Source organism: Nymphaea colorata, chromosome 9, assembly GCF_008831285.2.
Source record: "Nymphaea colorata isolate Beijing-Zhang1983 chromosome 9, ASM883128v2, whole genome shotgun sequence".
In the NCBI taxonomy this organism is placed as follows: Eukaryota; Viridiplantae; Streptophyta; class Magnoliopsida; order Nymphaeales; family Nymphaeaceae; genus Nymphaea; species Nymphaea colorata.
This window is the reverse complement of record NC_045146.1, coordinates 9,857,349-9,871,276: the sequence shown is the minus strand read 5'-3', so window position 1 is coordinate 9,871,276 and position 13,928 is coordinate 9,857,349. Positions and strand designations below refer to the sequence as shown.

Here is a 13,928-nt window from a genome sequence, read left to right as displayed (position 1 = left end):
AAGGTAACACCGAAGTTTTGGGAAAAACATTTTGATGGTAGCCTATTTTATAAATAGAACACCATCACCAGTGCTTCAAGGATTGACTCTTTTTGAATGATTATATAAAAAAAAAACATGTTTCTGATCATATTAAAGTGTTCAGTTGCTTATATTATGCATAAATTTGGAAACAAAACATAAAGTTGATCAAAAGCCAAAATGGTGTGTGACATGCACCTGTTCAAAAAGTGTATTGTCTGCATAAAATATTTTTTGACAAAGATCTTACATTCTCTGAAAATGTTTTCTCCTTACAAAGATGATAAAAACAAAAAAAATGGAAGCCGTTTTACCTATATCAATTGCATATGATATAGCTTGAAACAAGAGAATTGTAATGACTAAGGGACCAACTAATGCCTCCACACCACAGCCAATAAACTCCTTGGTAGAAAATATTTCTCATGAAGACAACAAACCCAATGAACCCCCCATTGAGTACCACAAACTTAGCAAATGAACTATGTTATTTCTCATGAACTTGTTCCTGAACATATCCTTGCTTTCCCAGAAAAATCTCCTCAAGAATCATTTGAACCGAGAAAGTTTGCTTGTCCAAGAAAACCATCAGTGTTACAGAAGGACTTCTACTATAATGCAGTCTCTCAAAATTCAGGTTCATCATCTTCACTGGAACTTGGAAACAACTATCAGTATCGTCTTTCAAGTTGCATTACCTCCAAAAAATTCTCACCTATACATCAATTGTTCGTCTTGTCTTTCTGTAGTGAGTCAGAACCTAATTTTTGTAATGAGACAATGTAGTCACCTCAATGAAGGGAAGCTATGTCGGCAGAATTAAAAGTGTTAGAAGACAACAACACATGGGTCCATTCATCATTACCACTTGGAGTAAAACCAATGGTATGTAAATTGGCTTTTAGGATCAAATGTAAAGCAATTGTCATGGTTGCGAAGGATAACTCACAAATTGAATCACTAAACATTTGCACTGGTAGCCAAATCAGCTATGTTAAGGTGTCATCTTACTCTTACAGCAAAATTTGACCGGCATCTTCACCAAATGGATGTAAAACCAATGATGACGACAACAGGCAATCTTACAATTGTAAAAAACACAAACATAGCTGTTGAGCAGGTGTTGGTTGAAGAGCATATCGACTTTCCTTGTGTTCACGCCTCTCCATTTTTGTTGTTATCTCATATTCTTCGAGAGTACATGTACTTACATCCCCCCATAAGCTGCACAGTAAAAGAGGCTTAGTAAGGATGTCTACAATTTGTGTATTGGAACTTAAAAGTCGAAATTGCACAACCTTATACTTTATCTCGAACAAAATGCACATCAATTACCATGTGCTTTCTTCCATTTTGAAACGTTATTTGATCAGCTAGAGAATTTGCACTAAGATTGTCGTGCCATATTGTGGGAATTTGTGACAAAGGAATTCCAAGTTCTAAGAAAAGGGAGCTGATCCACAACACCTCACCAGCAGTGTTGGCTATTCCTCTGTATTCAGCTTCTTTGGTTTCTTGAACTCTAGGATATTAGATTTGGACCAAAGTATGTAGCATACCTAGACGTGGATTTTCCATCAACAAGACATCCTACACAATCTACATCTATATGACATCTATACTTTGATCTCGGGATGGTGAAAGGAGGAGTCCATAGTGAATGGTTTGCTTCAGGTAGTAGAAGGTCCTCTTGACAGCTCCCCACTGAAGTAGGACAATGCATAAACTAACATACTCGATTCACACTAGATGCAATATCAAGTTGTGTTATGGTAAAATATTATAGAGCCTTTATGGTAAAATATTGTAGAGCTCCCACTGTATGTCAATAAAGAATGGTGTTGCCCATGGGTGGGCTATCGGACTATCTTGATCAAACAACTTGGTGGAGGTGGCCATTGGCGTCATCATAGGTTTAGCTTCCAACATGTTTGTTCATTTTAAAATATTATTAAGGATGTGATTTCTTTGAGAGAGCAAGAGACCATCCTTAGTATAGGAAGCCCTCAAGGCCTAAGAAAATGAAGTCTCCCCAAGTCCTTGAAGGCAAATTTTCCTTTATAGAATTAATCTTTGATGGAAATGAGCTTCTCAACAAAATTGTTGGGACATCCAGTCACAAGGATGTCATCCACATAGACTAAAATAAAAACTGCCTCTCTATTATTCTTGTACATAAAAAGAGAAGGATTAAACTTGGAGCTTGAAAGACCTAAATTAGTGAGAGCAAGTTTTAGCTATAACCAAACCCTTGGCACTTGTTTCAAACCATACAAACTTTATTTAGCTTACAAACATAAGTTGGATTTCTCTTATCAATAAATCCTAGTGGTTGAATCATGTACTTGGTCTCAGTGAGTGCAATTTAAAAAAGCATTATTGACGTCAAGTTGCCTCACTGCTCATCTTTGATTGATAGCCAAGGCTAGAACGGTTCTGGTCATAGTTGGTTTCACCACAAGGTTAAAAGTCTCAAAAAAATTACACCTTCTTCTTGAAGAATGCGATGATAAGTCTTACCTTGAACCTCTCAAGGGTTCCATCAGATCTTCTCTTTATTTTGTTCACTCATTTGCACCCTACTATGTTCTAAGCATCGCCTGTTGGAATCAAGTTCCAAGTTCGATTCCATTGAAGAGCTTGGCATTCTTCCTCCATTTGGCACTATTTGAGGACATTTACTAGGTAGTAGTGGGTTTAGACTCAAGGGTAAGTAAGGTAAATGAGAAGGTATGTTTAGATAGATAAACCTTTGGTTTCCTTGTACCATCCATGGTATATGTGACCATGGGATGTGTATGCTGAATGGGAGGAGTAGGTTGGGTCTCAGGCCCAAGGTTTTCAGTTTGAGGCAAACTTTGATGCTGGCCTAAAGAGCTATTTGAGATTAGTGAATTAGATTCAAAATTATGAGGCTCATGGTTTTCAGGTTCAGGGTGATTTGTGACAGTTGTTGGGAGACCTGAGCATTTTGGATTGGAATGGGTATCCAACTTGACACAATAACTGGTTTTTCTAAATCATGGTTGGGTGTTTGTCTACTGGTCTGACGTTTTTCAAAAGGAAAGTCTTGTTCATTGAAGATGACGTCCCTAGAGATGACTATCTTATAGGTTTCACGATCCAAACAGAGATACATGGTGATTAGGACTATACCCCGTAAACACGTGGTCTTTGGATCCGAAGTTGAGTTTATGATTATGGTAAGGTCTTCCAGAAATGTGTAGGAATGTGAGTATGAGTCATGAGTGTCAATCATGTGCCATCAATGTGCCTATGCTTCCTTTCTACCAAATAAACAACGGTAGTAAAAGCGCATGTGTAGAAATGTGAGTATGAGTCATGAGTGTCAATCATGTGCCATCAATGTGCCTATGCTTCCTTTCTGAGATGTCTTGTTCTTGAGTTTACTCATCTCTTCCATCAGTGTGAATATAGTTAATTTTTTTCAGATCACATTTTCAACAAGAACCTTCAAGGATTTAAAACTTCCATTACATCTGATTTACTTTTTAACATATAAATCCAAGTACACCTTGATCGTGTGACAACAAATATGACATAATATTTAGTCCCATTCACGCCACACACTGGCGCAGGTTCCCAAACATCACTGAACACAATTTCAAGGGCTTCTAGTTTGGAGTAATCAATATGCTGAAATGGAAATTTATGTATCTTGCCATATTAACAAGCAGAGCAGACAAAATGTCCATGAACATTAGGACCCAACTCAAACCTTTTGACAATTCTATCAACAATATTTAGACTAGCATGTCCCAACCTACGGGCCAAGTATAAAAACCAGTCTTTTCTCCTACAAAAGCAAATTTCAAATTCTTATGTAAAACATCAAAGTCAAGCTTGTATAAACCTCGTCTTCAATTGAGCCTTTTGCATACTGATGTCTTGTAATTTGTCTCGAACTCGGCACTCCTCGTCGTGAAAATTACTCCATTGTCCTTTGCAAATCCTTGTACAGAAGGAAACTTCTTAGTAATCATGGAAACATGTAATATCTCATTTAAATGGAGTTTAGATCCAACAGAATTTATAATGGAGTTACCAAAATGAGATGTGAACAAACCTATTCCATTTCCAATTTCACAAAGCCAGATCCCTGATACTCGGTGTGCGTGGATAAGGCATTTAGATCGGGGGTAATGTCGTGAGTAGGACCTGAGTCTGGGTACCATGACCGACCTGTCGCCTGTAACAATATTAGACGTGACAACACTGTAAGCATGTGGACATGTACCTTGTTTCTCTGGATGTATTTTAAAACAGTTCTTGACAGAATGTCCCGTTTCATCACAGTATTGGTAAACGATCGACTGAATTAAGTTGCCTCTGTTGTCACCTTGCCATCCACTGCCTCTTCCTCTAAATCCTCCTCTGTAGTTTCCTTGGTTACCACCACTATTATTACTATTATGAGAGTGTAGTGGTCTAGGATTAGTTAGAGCCAACTGAGCTTCAACGCCCTTCACGGTGTCTTCAGAGTCACCAAGAAAGGCCTCATATGAAAGGAGAAGGCTATGCAGTTTGATAATATTCAGATTATGTCTTTGAGTAGATAGAGACACTATATTTGAGTGGATCGTATTCAGAAGGTAATCCTCGCAAGCTATGAAGCACAAGTTCATCAGTGGGAACTGGTTTGCCAGTAATACCTAATTGGTGAGAAGCCTGACTGCTCTTTCAATTGCATTACTCAAGCTTTTGACTGAGCCGCATAGACTTCCTTAAGGGAGGTGCAGACTCATAGGAAGTTTCTAATCCAATGACCTGAGCACTGAGAGAGAGCTGGTATAATGCAGCTCAAGAGAAGCTGCTCATGACGACGCCAGACCACATACTCGGGGTAAATAATTTTTTTGTATGTCAACTATAACAAATTTTTTAGGCTACGTTTTGGTTCCATCAACGTAACCATCCAAGTCGTATGAGATAAAAAGTGGTCTAAAATGAGAGACCCATAGAGAGTAATTTTCACCATCCAATTTGATCGACAAAAAATGCTGGAAAGAATTAGGAGTAGGAAGTGATGGCAAAACAGGGAATTGACTACTTATCTTAGAGTTTCAGCTGATGTGAGAAGTTGAAACATCGGCATTGGCCATTTCGGCTCTGATACTATGTAAAACACAGGATGAAGGCAAACAATTGTGCAAACACAAACACACTCAAAGAAGAAGGATTTAACATGGTTCGGCTGTTAAGCCTACATCCACGGTAGGAGGTCCCAAAATTTTTCAGCTGTGCTTTGAGCCTCACGCACTAATGTTTAAATACTACTTTTACATAAAGGAAATATTCCCTGCGTTTGATTTTAAGCGTCAGTTGAGAAGCAGATCGACGCATCTGTTGAGAAGGCGTCGGTTGAGGAGCAGACCGATGCATCTGTTGAGCAGGCATCGGTTGAGGAGCAGGTCGACTTTTCTTGTGTTTACCTTTTCATTTTCGTTGTTATCTCATCTTCTTCAAGAATGCACGTCTTCACAATGGATATCCATAATGCATTTCTTCATGGGCAAATTGTTCCACATGATCTTGGCAATTTAAAGTACTTCTTGGGGAATGAGTTCCCCCAAGCAAAATAGGGCCTATTTATCTCTCAACGTAAGTACACAATGGACATCTTAGAAGAAATATGATATTTGAATGTAAAGCCATCTAAAATCCCAATGGATCAAACCATATGAAAGTTGTGCTCAACGGGGCGTGTTACCTTAAGAAGAATTCAGGACGAGAGATTTTGATGAAATCAAATAATGAAATTCAGTTGACATCCTACTATGACATCGATTGGGCTGCTTGCAAAGAGACAAGGCGCTCGGCCACTGGGTATTGCATATTTTTGGGAAAAAATCATATATCTCAGAAAACAAAAAAATTAATATGGATCAAGGCGTTAGTTGCATATTTATATGTTAGAGACATACAAGCTGTCAACTTGTTCTACGGTAACCAGGTTGTATTACATATTGCATCCAACCCTTCGTTTCATGAGAACATGAAACACATTGAGGTTGATTGCCTTGGCTCAGAAACGGTTCTAGATATTTTATGTGCCGGAAAAGAACCATACCATTCTCTAATGAACTTGATTATTTATGGCATTGTTCTTTATGTAAACTAAAATAATTTTAAAAGGTATAAATAGCTAACATATCAAAAAAAAAGGGCAGATGCTTGTTCCTGTCTTTCACTCCAAGCTTTTTTTTTCTGTGTCTCCTCTGTTTCATGTCCTGCTATATCGATTTCTCTATTAGTCTCTGTTTTGGTCCTGTTTGATTAGCTTTTTCTATGTACTTATCACTGGTGATCTTCCATTGAATATGGCTATTATTGCAGCAATTTCGCCCATTGTTTCAATATTTTCTGGACTAGTTGGCTGGTGTAGCTTTTATGTTTTGTCTATATGTAATGCGTCGTCATGCTTCATTTCACTAACTTACGCGTCTTAGTTTATGCATCTGAAACTAGTTAACTAAGTGGTAATTAGGCATCAAGTTTTAGTTAGGCTTTGATTTGGTTTGGTTCAAATTGAATTCTAGTTAGGCTTCATCTGGTTAAGCTAGGACTAGAATTTGGTCCACTTTTTTGGATATTTTTCCAGGTCAATCAATGCTACTCTACAGGGGCTAGTGAGTCATTTCACTTCGTTTCTGAAGTTTTGGTAGAAAAGGGGCAAGGAGGCGCCACCGTCCCGTTAGGATTCTCCCCACTTGGTTATCCAAAAGCCTTTAGTGGAGTCCTGGATTCTTTAAAAATACCACTGTGAAGGTTTAGGTAGGGTAGATTGATTCCTGGATTTTGTCTTGAATAGGACTAGGAAAGAGGCAAAGCTCTTCTGCACCAATTTTGGAGAGTGAAGACCCAAGGACGCCCTATCCCCGCGCCCGCCAAGTGGCTTCCCCATGTATCCAGTTAGTAAGCTTATTATTTTGTTTTATTTCTTAATTACTTAGCTACTTAATAGTATGGTAGATAATTTATGAACTCTCAGAATTTATTGCCTTTTGGCATCAACTCTTGTTCAGCTTAGAATAAGGTCTCAGTTAAGTATGTAAGTAATATTTATTTTATTATACATAACCAACTAGAGTACATTCTTAACGTTTCAGACTTAGGTTTTAATTTTTATTAAGTGAGAGTCAGGCCCCAACTGAACACATCCTTCAAACCCTAACCAGCCACCTGTTTCTCTTCCTCTCTATATTCATCTTTTTATTCTCTTTTCCTCTCTTCTTCTTCTGCTTCCTCCTCCTCCTTGGCATGGGTGAGCTCTTTCTAGCACATGAGCTGTAATGATATCAGATTCCATCCTCATCTGTCATCCACAATTTTGGTCCCCCTTGTTTTATATAGTCTGGTAATTTGTTCGATCATGTTTTCAATTTGAGTTTGCTTAATTATTCATTAGTTAGGTGTTTGGATTTATATTCCAGTATAGGTTAGTGTAATCCAAGTGTCTTCATTTATGTTTGACTTGTCATGATTGGCCAGTTATCTGGTATAAGTAGATTAGGTTTTTGTATGTCAGTTTCTTGTTTGAGTAGAACGACCCTGGTAGAGGGCAGTTTAGTAAGTAATGATTCTAGTCGTTCTTGGTCATTTTAACTGCTTCTTCATTATCTAGATTCTGTAGTTCATTTTGTGCTTGTGATTTAAATGGTCTATGTTTCTCAATTATGATTTGAAAGGGTGCACGTTACTAGAATTGGGATTTCGTATCACTTAGTCTAGAACTAATTAGACCTTGCCCTACTGGAGGGCTATTTTTTCTTTCTTTTGAATTGATTTAGCAGAATAAACTTGACGTGTTGTTAATGCATTGCATGAGATATAATAAGTGTCTTTTCCAAAATTTTGTTAACTATATTCGTGCATGCTAGTCTAGGGTGTGGCTCATCGTTGTTAATTTTTTGAAAATCTTAGCATTTCTATTTAGATTTTCTAATTTGCTCTTAGATATACTACGCTTTTTGCTGTGTGCAATGTTAGATAGTCATAAGTTTCTAATTGAATAGGTCTTAAAAGTAGATGTTACAAAGCCATTGTGAATTAAATATATTTCACTTATGAAACAATTAAATATATTTCACTTATGAAACAAAAGAACAGGAACCAGATTTTGACCAAACTCTAGGAAGCCATTTCATGTTCAGATTTTGAATCTCTTATTAGATCAGAGGACAAACCATAATAAGTAAAATTTCTATTTTCCAAGTTTCTTGACAAGGGGTGCAGAGTCAGTAGTTCCGTCTAAAAGTTTCTTCCGGAAATGATATGTTAGGCTTCCCTTTTTCTACCCCGTTGTCATCGAATCAGCCTCGAATTAGCCTCTTTGAAACTCGTGCATCAAACGGGCCATTGTCATTTGGTTTTCTGGGGTGTAAAAGGACCCACCGCCCAAAAACAAAAATGCTGAAAATTCTGCTGCATCAGCATCAAGAATGGCAGGACCCACCGCCAAAAAAAAAAAAACAAAAAGAAAGGCTGAAAATTCTACTGCATCAGCATCAAGAATGGCAATCGGAAACCCTAACTAGGGTACCATGCCTCATCACATCACTTAAATACAAAAGCATGGAAGCGACAGTAATCAAGCGTCCTTTTACATGCCCATGCACTTTAGCTACACCATGCCTTTCCTGCCATGGTTTTAAGAGAAAGGTATTCCTTATTATTTTTTTGCTGGTGCAACTCTGTTTTTAATCATTCTAAAATTAAAAAAGAAAAACTATGTGGCGACGTATAATATGCCGGCGGTATCGTTCAGCAACCGGTACGTGCCGATTCAGACGCAACCCTAGTTATGTAGCCAGACGAATTATGGTGCCCAGAAACAGATCAGCAAGGTGCAGATCGCACACAAGCCCTAGAGACTCGAGAAAAAAAAACGAAAAGAAAAAGAAGTGCTATAGATAGAAAGTTGGAGAACCAAAGCCCGTCTCAAAGATAGTTTTCACAGCGGAACTTAGATTTTCAGGCTGCTAACTGACACCTTCCATCTTTACAAGAAAAGTGCAAGAGATCGAGTTCCCCAGTCATAAAACATGAGAGCCCCAACCAGGAGAACGTAAATACAGCTCGAAAAAATAGCAGAACTTTCTCAAATGAAAAATGAAGTGAAACAAATAGGGTTATGTAGACAGACGAGTCATTTTTACCGAATAAAATATGCGTCCAATGTGTCTTGGCAGCTTCACTTGGCTCCAAAAATAAGGTGGCAGTCTATACCTTGCAAATGCACTACCAAAATGTCCTATATCCCTCGAAAATTTGAGAAGTATACCGCAAGAAAGAAACAACTTCACCTGTCTTATGTTAGCTGTTTCCATGGTGACGATGCACAGAAAGCAAGAATTATCCGTTCAAGCAATCAAAGCTCATCATGGCCCTCCATGCGGCCCTCATTCATGGAGTCAAGCTTATCTTGCAACTCCTATTAAAGGGCACATGCACAATGCGTAAGTAAAGAATATAAAAAACTCAGTGATGCTGAAAAAATATAGTACCTTCAATCTTTCCTCAAGGCATACAGCAGGAGATGACATCACCGATTCATATCTGTCATGCATCCAATAATAAGTGCGTGAGAGAGGAAGAAGGGGGATGGGAGAGACAGAGAGACAGAGAGAGACAGAGAGAGAGATTTACTCGCATCTACTTGGTTCATCAACATCAACAAGCTCATTCTTTAGACCACACCGGAGTCTAACCTGCGTAACTTCATCATGTTAAAACAACATCATGTTAAAACAAGTAAAAACACAACTGCAAGGCCACAGAGATAGCTACATCAATACCTTCAAGCTTCTATCAGGTCCATTCCAACACCTTTCACCATTTGAAAATTGCATGACCCTGTAACCTTCCTCAAACTTCTCCCAATGTCTGGTCATAGGAAGAGGAAAAACTAAGTCAGGCTTATCATTTAGCCAAAAAAGCAGGGAAAAAGAAAACCATGACCAAGCATCACCAAGAATTTGGCAAAACAAGTAAAACAACTAACCCCTGAGACAAGATAGGGTAAGTAGATAGCGCAGAAGACAAATATCGGAAGCAAACAATGCAAAATTAAGTTGTTGAGGGTTATTGCCGATAGACCTATATAGGTTGAACAACAAACATCGAGTCAGTAACATAAGAATTTCAGAGAGATGCACTGATGTTCCTGACAAGTGACACCAACCAGAAACTGGAGCTGAATTAATGGCGTTGACAGGAACATCTATGTCAAATTAACATGTCGAAGACAGTTGCCTTCCAGATAACCATGATATCTTATGGAGTTTGATAGTGTGACTATAAAATGTCAAGACAGCAGAATGCGAAGTTCAATATGGACCATTATTTGTGTCCATGTCTCTGAATAACTCAACAACGTTCAGACTCCAGGCTAATGGTACTTTGTTGGGTTAATGTGTCTTTTACTTCCATTAACAGAGGAATCTTCAAAAATTAGAAAAAAATAAAAGCATAAAAAGTTCATTGCCCTTGATAAGAAAGCTCATCAAATGATAAAAAGAGTTATGCACACACTCTTTCCAAAAATTGAGGAACCAAAAGCTCTATTGTTTAAAACAGAGAAAATAACATCATGTTAAAATAAGCCAAACATAAGTCGAAGTTCATTTCTTTACACTCACGGTACTTTTTTATTCATTAATCATCATCAACCTGAGAAAAGAAGATACCAAAACATTTCTATGACGTACAATCAGTACTTGCATTACTATGGAGTGTTAGAATACCGTGTAATAGGGAACTGGGTTCGGATATGGACCCGGTACCCATGGGCACGGGAACCGAGGACGGGCTCAGTTCCCTAGGCGGGTCTCTCTTCCTCCCTCTTTTATTCTAATCACTTATTGTAATTGTTGATTAAGTGAATTAAGATTTCTCTCTCCTAGGGTTGCGGTTTTGCCCCTAGGTTAGTGCTTCCCCGTGGTTTTTCACCTCATTCCGAGGTTTTCCACGTAAATCTTGTGTTTGTTTTCCCTTCTCTTCTTCCGTTGCGTGTTTCTACATGGTATCAGAGCCAGGTTCGTGCTGTTTGGCTTCTTCATTCGTGTGTGATTTAGGGTTTTTTTTTTTTGGAACCCTAAGTCTGACCTTGCTGGAGTTCTATCTCCGACGTCGCCCTAAGTCCCGCCGCCGACGCAGCCCGCCGTCCCACCGCCGCCCGTCGTCGCCTGGCCTGTTCCCCGCACGACGCCTGGCCTGTTCCCCGCCCTGTGCCTGCTTGCCGGAGATCCCGCTGCCCGTCTTCCATTGTAGGCAAAGTGCCACAGCGCCCGGGTCCTCCTGCGTTTTTCTGGTATTCTCTGACTATTGGATTTTTTTTTTGTGGTCGTTATGGCTGAGGAGATGACCTCCAAGACCGATGTTACCTTTGACACGGGCAGCAATACCAATTACCAAGAGTGAAAATTTGCCTATTCAAGTCACCTCTATTCGACTGAACAAAGATAGTTATCTCTCTTGGTCTGCTGCGCTTGAAATTGGGATCACTAGTCGCGGTCGTCTGCCCTATATCACTGGGGAGAAACCTGTGCCTAGTAAAACTGATCCTGGATGGGCGACTTGGGCGTTCGAAGATAGTCAAGTTAAGGTTTGGATTATTAGTTCTGTTTCTGCTGATATTCAGCCCCTTATTTTGCGAAAGTTGACCTCATATGACATGTGGACTGTGCTTGCGAGGATGTATGGCCGTAAAAAGAGAGTCCTGCGTACATACCAGATTAAACGCAGCATTTATTCTCTTAAACAGGGTGACTTGTCTGTGGCATCCTTCTATGCAGCCCTGAAAACTAAATGGGAGGAACTGGATTATCATGTGAATGATAACTGAAATTGTGGTTCTGATCATGAACTGTACTGGCAGAAAGAATGGATGGACCGCACTTTTATTTTTCTGGGAGGTCTGCGTGATGAGTTTGAATCCATTAGGAGTCAAATTCTCAACTGTGACGAGACCCCTGGAATTGAGGAGGTGTATGCCCGGGTGGAATATGAGGAACAACGTTGTCAAGTGATGCATATTGACTCTAGTCATGGTAGTTCTCCCTCTGCTTTTGTTAGCCGTGCTCCAGGGACTGGGCAGCGTCCTATTCGGCGTTGCAGTCGCTGTAACAAGTTGTGACACTCAGTTGATTTTTGTTGGGATCTTCATCCTGAGAAGAGGCTCACCCGTGGTCGTCCTCCCTCTGGTAGGCGGGGGCCTCCTGTGCCTGATACTAGCTCTCCCAGTGTTGAAAAACCGAAGCTTTCCTCTGACCAAATCAAGGAATTACAAGCTTACATCAGCCGGTTATCTACTACTAAGGAGGAAGCCTCCTGAGGGAGCTCAGTTAGCCCAAGCTCTTGTTGCCACAAGTGATCAAGGTAATCCCTTACTTGGTGATTGGGTAGTTGACAGTGGAGCTACTCATCATATGACAGGGAACCCTAAGATGTTTCAAGAGTACAAATTGTCTTCAGGGCAGCAACGCGTATCTATGGCTGATGGGTCCTCGATCTCTGTGGCTGGAAAAGGGAGTTTGTCCTTATTAAATAAATATCTTCTGCATAATGCTCTTCATGTTCCCAATATTCCTGTGAATTTGTTATCTATCAGTAGTATCACCAAAGAACTCAATTGTAATCTAATTTTCTCTGCTGATCATTGTACCCTGCAGGACTTGGTGACGGGGAAGAAGATTGGGATTGGTTCGGTTATTGATGGCCTCTACAGACTGCCCGTACAGGTTGCCTCTGCTCTCATCTCAGCCACTAGCAGACAGTTGACGGGCGTGGAGGACAGGTCTAGCATTATGAGATGGCACGAGCGCCTTGGACATCTCCCATTCCAGTTGATTAAGAAGTTGTTTCCTAGGTTGTTTACTTTTGTTTCCATGGACTCCTTCACATGTGAAGTGTGTCAGTTTGCTAAGCATGTTAGGGCTTCGTACCCCATTTCTATCAATAAAACCACTCGTCCTTTTGCTTTGGTTCACTCTGATGTTTGGGGTCCTTCGAGAGTACCCACTTGTCGTGGTTTCCATTACTTTATGACTCTGATTGATAACTACTCCCGTTGTACATTCGTGTACTTGTTGAAAGAACGCAGTGAGGTTCCTGTCGTTGTCAAAAGTTTTGTTGCCTTTGTCGAAAATCAATTTCAGACCTCTGTTCAGATTTTCCGTACTGATAATGCCAGGGAGTATGTCTCCCAATCCCTGGATGACTTCCTACGGGGCAAGGGTATTGTTCATGAGACGTCCTGTAGTTATACTCCTCCTCAAAATGGCGTGGCCGAACGTAAAAATCGCCATTTATTAGATGTCACCCGAGCTATTATGTTCCACAGGCACGTTCCTAAGCGCTACTGGGGCGATGCTCTCCTCACTAGTGCCCACCTCATCAACTATAATTAACATAATGTGTTTCACTCGTTATGACATACTTCAACAAAAACCATAGTCCCACCATCAAGAAACTTACCCTCGGTCTGTCAAAGCTGTCTTCTTGGGGTATTCCTCCACTCAGAAGGGATATAAATGTATTGATCCTACTACCTCCAAAATCTGTTTCCCGAGATGTTACCTTTCATGAACATGAGGGGTATTTTCCTGTGAATCCTCTTCAGGGGGAGTGTATAGGGGACAGTGTGGAAGAGTATTCTCCAAATCAGCTTATTCAGTTTACTGACTTCTTGGACTACAAACTTAGTCATAGTGTGGAAGATACAGTCAGAGATGATAAAGACAGTCATGTGGAAGGGGAATGATCACCCCACATCCTGTGATCATTTGTTTGGGCAGGTTTACACTAGAAAGGAAAAAGATGTGGTTGAGACTGTTGATGTAACCAATCCCAATCCTGTGAGTTCCCCGAATGAACCAAGTCCAATG

General features: G+C 39.9%; 1 protein-coding gene across 3 annotated transcripts in view; it reads right to left on the bottom strand.

Annotated features, from left to right (window-relative positions):
* Positions 1–8,982: 8,982 nt before the first annotated feature.
* The window catches only part of LOC116260437 (glucosidase 2 subunit beta), a 45,109-nt gene continuing 40,163 nt past the window's right edge, over positions 8,983–13,928 (bottom strand). For 2 of the 3 annotated variants that reach the window (XM_031638778.2, XM_031638779.2), the window contains exons 12-15: positions 9,840–9,927; positions 9,691–9,752; positions 9,549–9,600; positions 8,983–9,475 (exon numbers count right to left, since the gene is read on the bottom strand). In XM_031638778.2, the coding sequence (XP_031494638.1) occupies positions 9,413–9,475; positions 9,549–9,600; positions 9,691–9,752; positions 9,840–9,927 (265 nt within the window). In that variant the 3' untranslated portion in view covers positions 8,983–9,412. Of the gene's footprint in view, positions 9,476–9,548; positions 9,601–9,690; positions 9,753–9,839; positions 9,928–13,928 lie in introns of those variants that run through there. The other variant, XR_007574223.1, reaches the window with a different exon arrangement.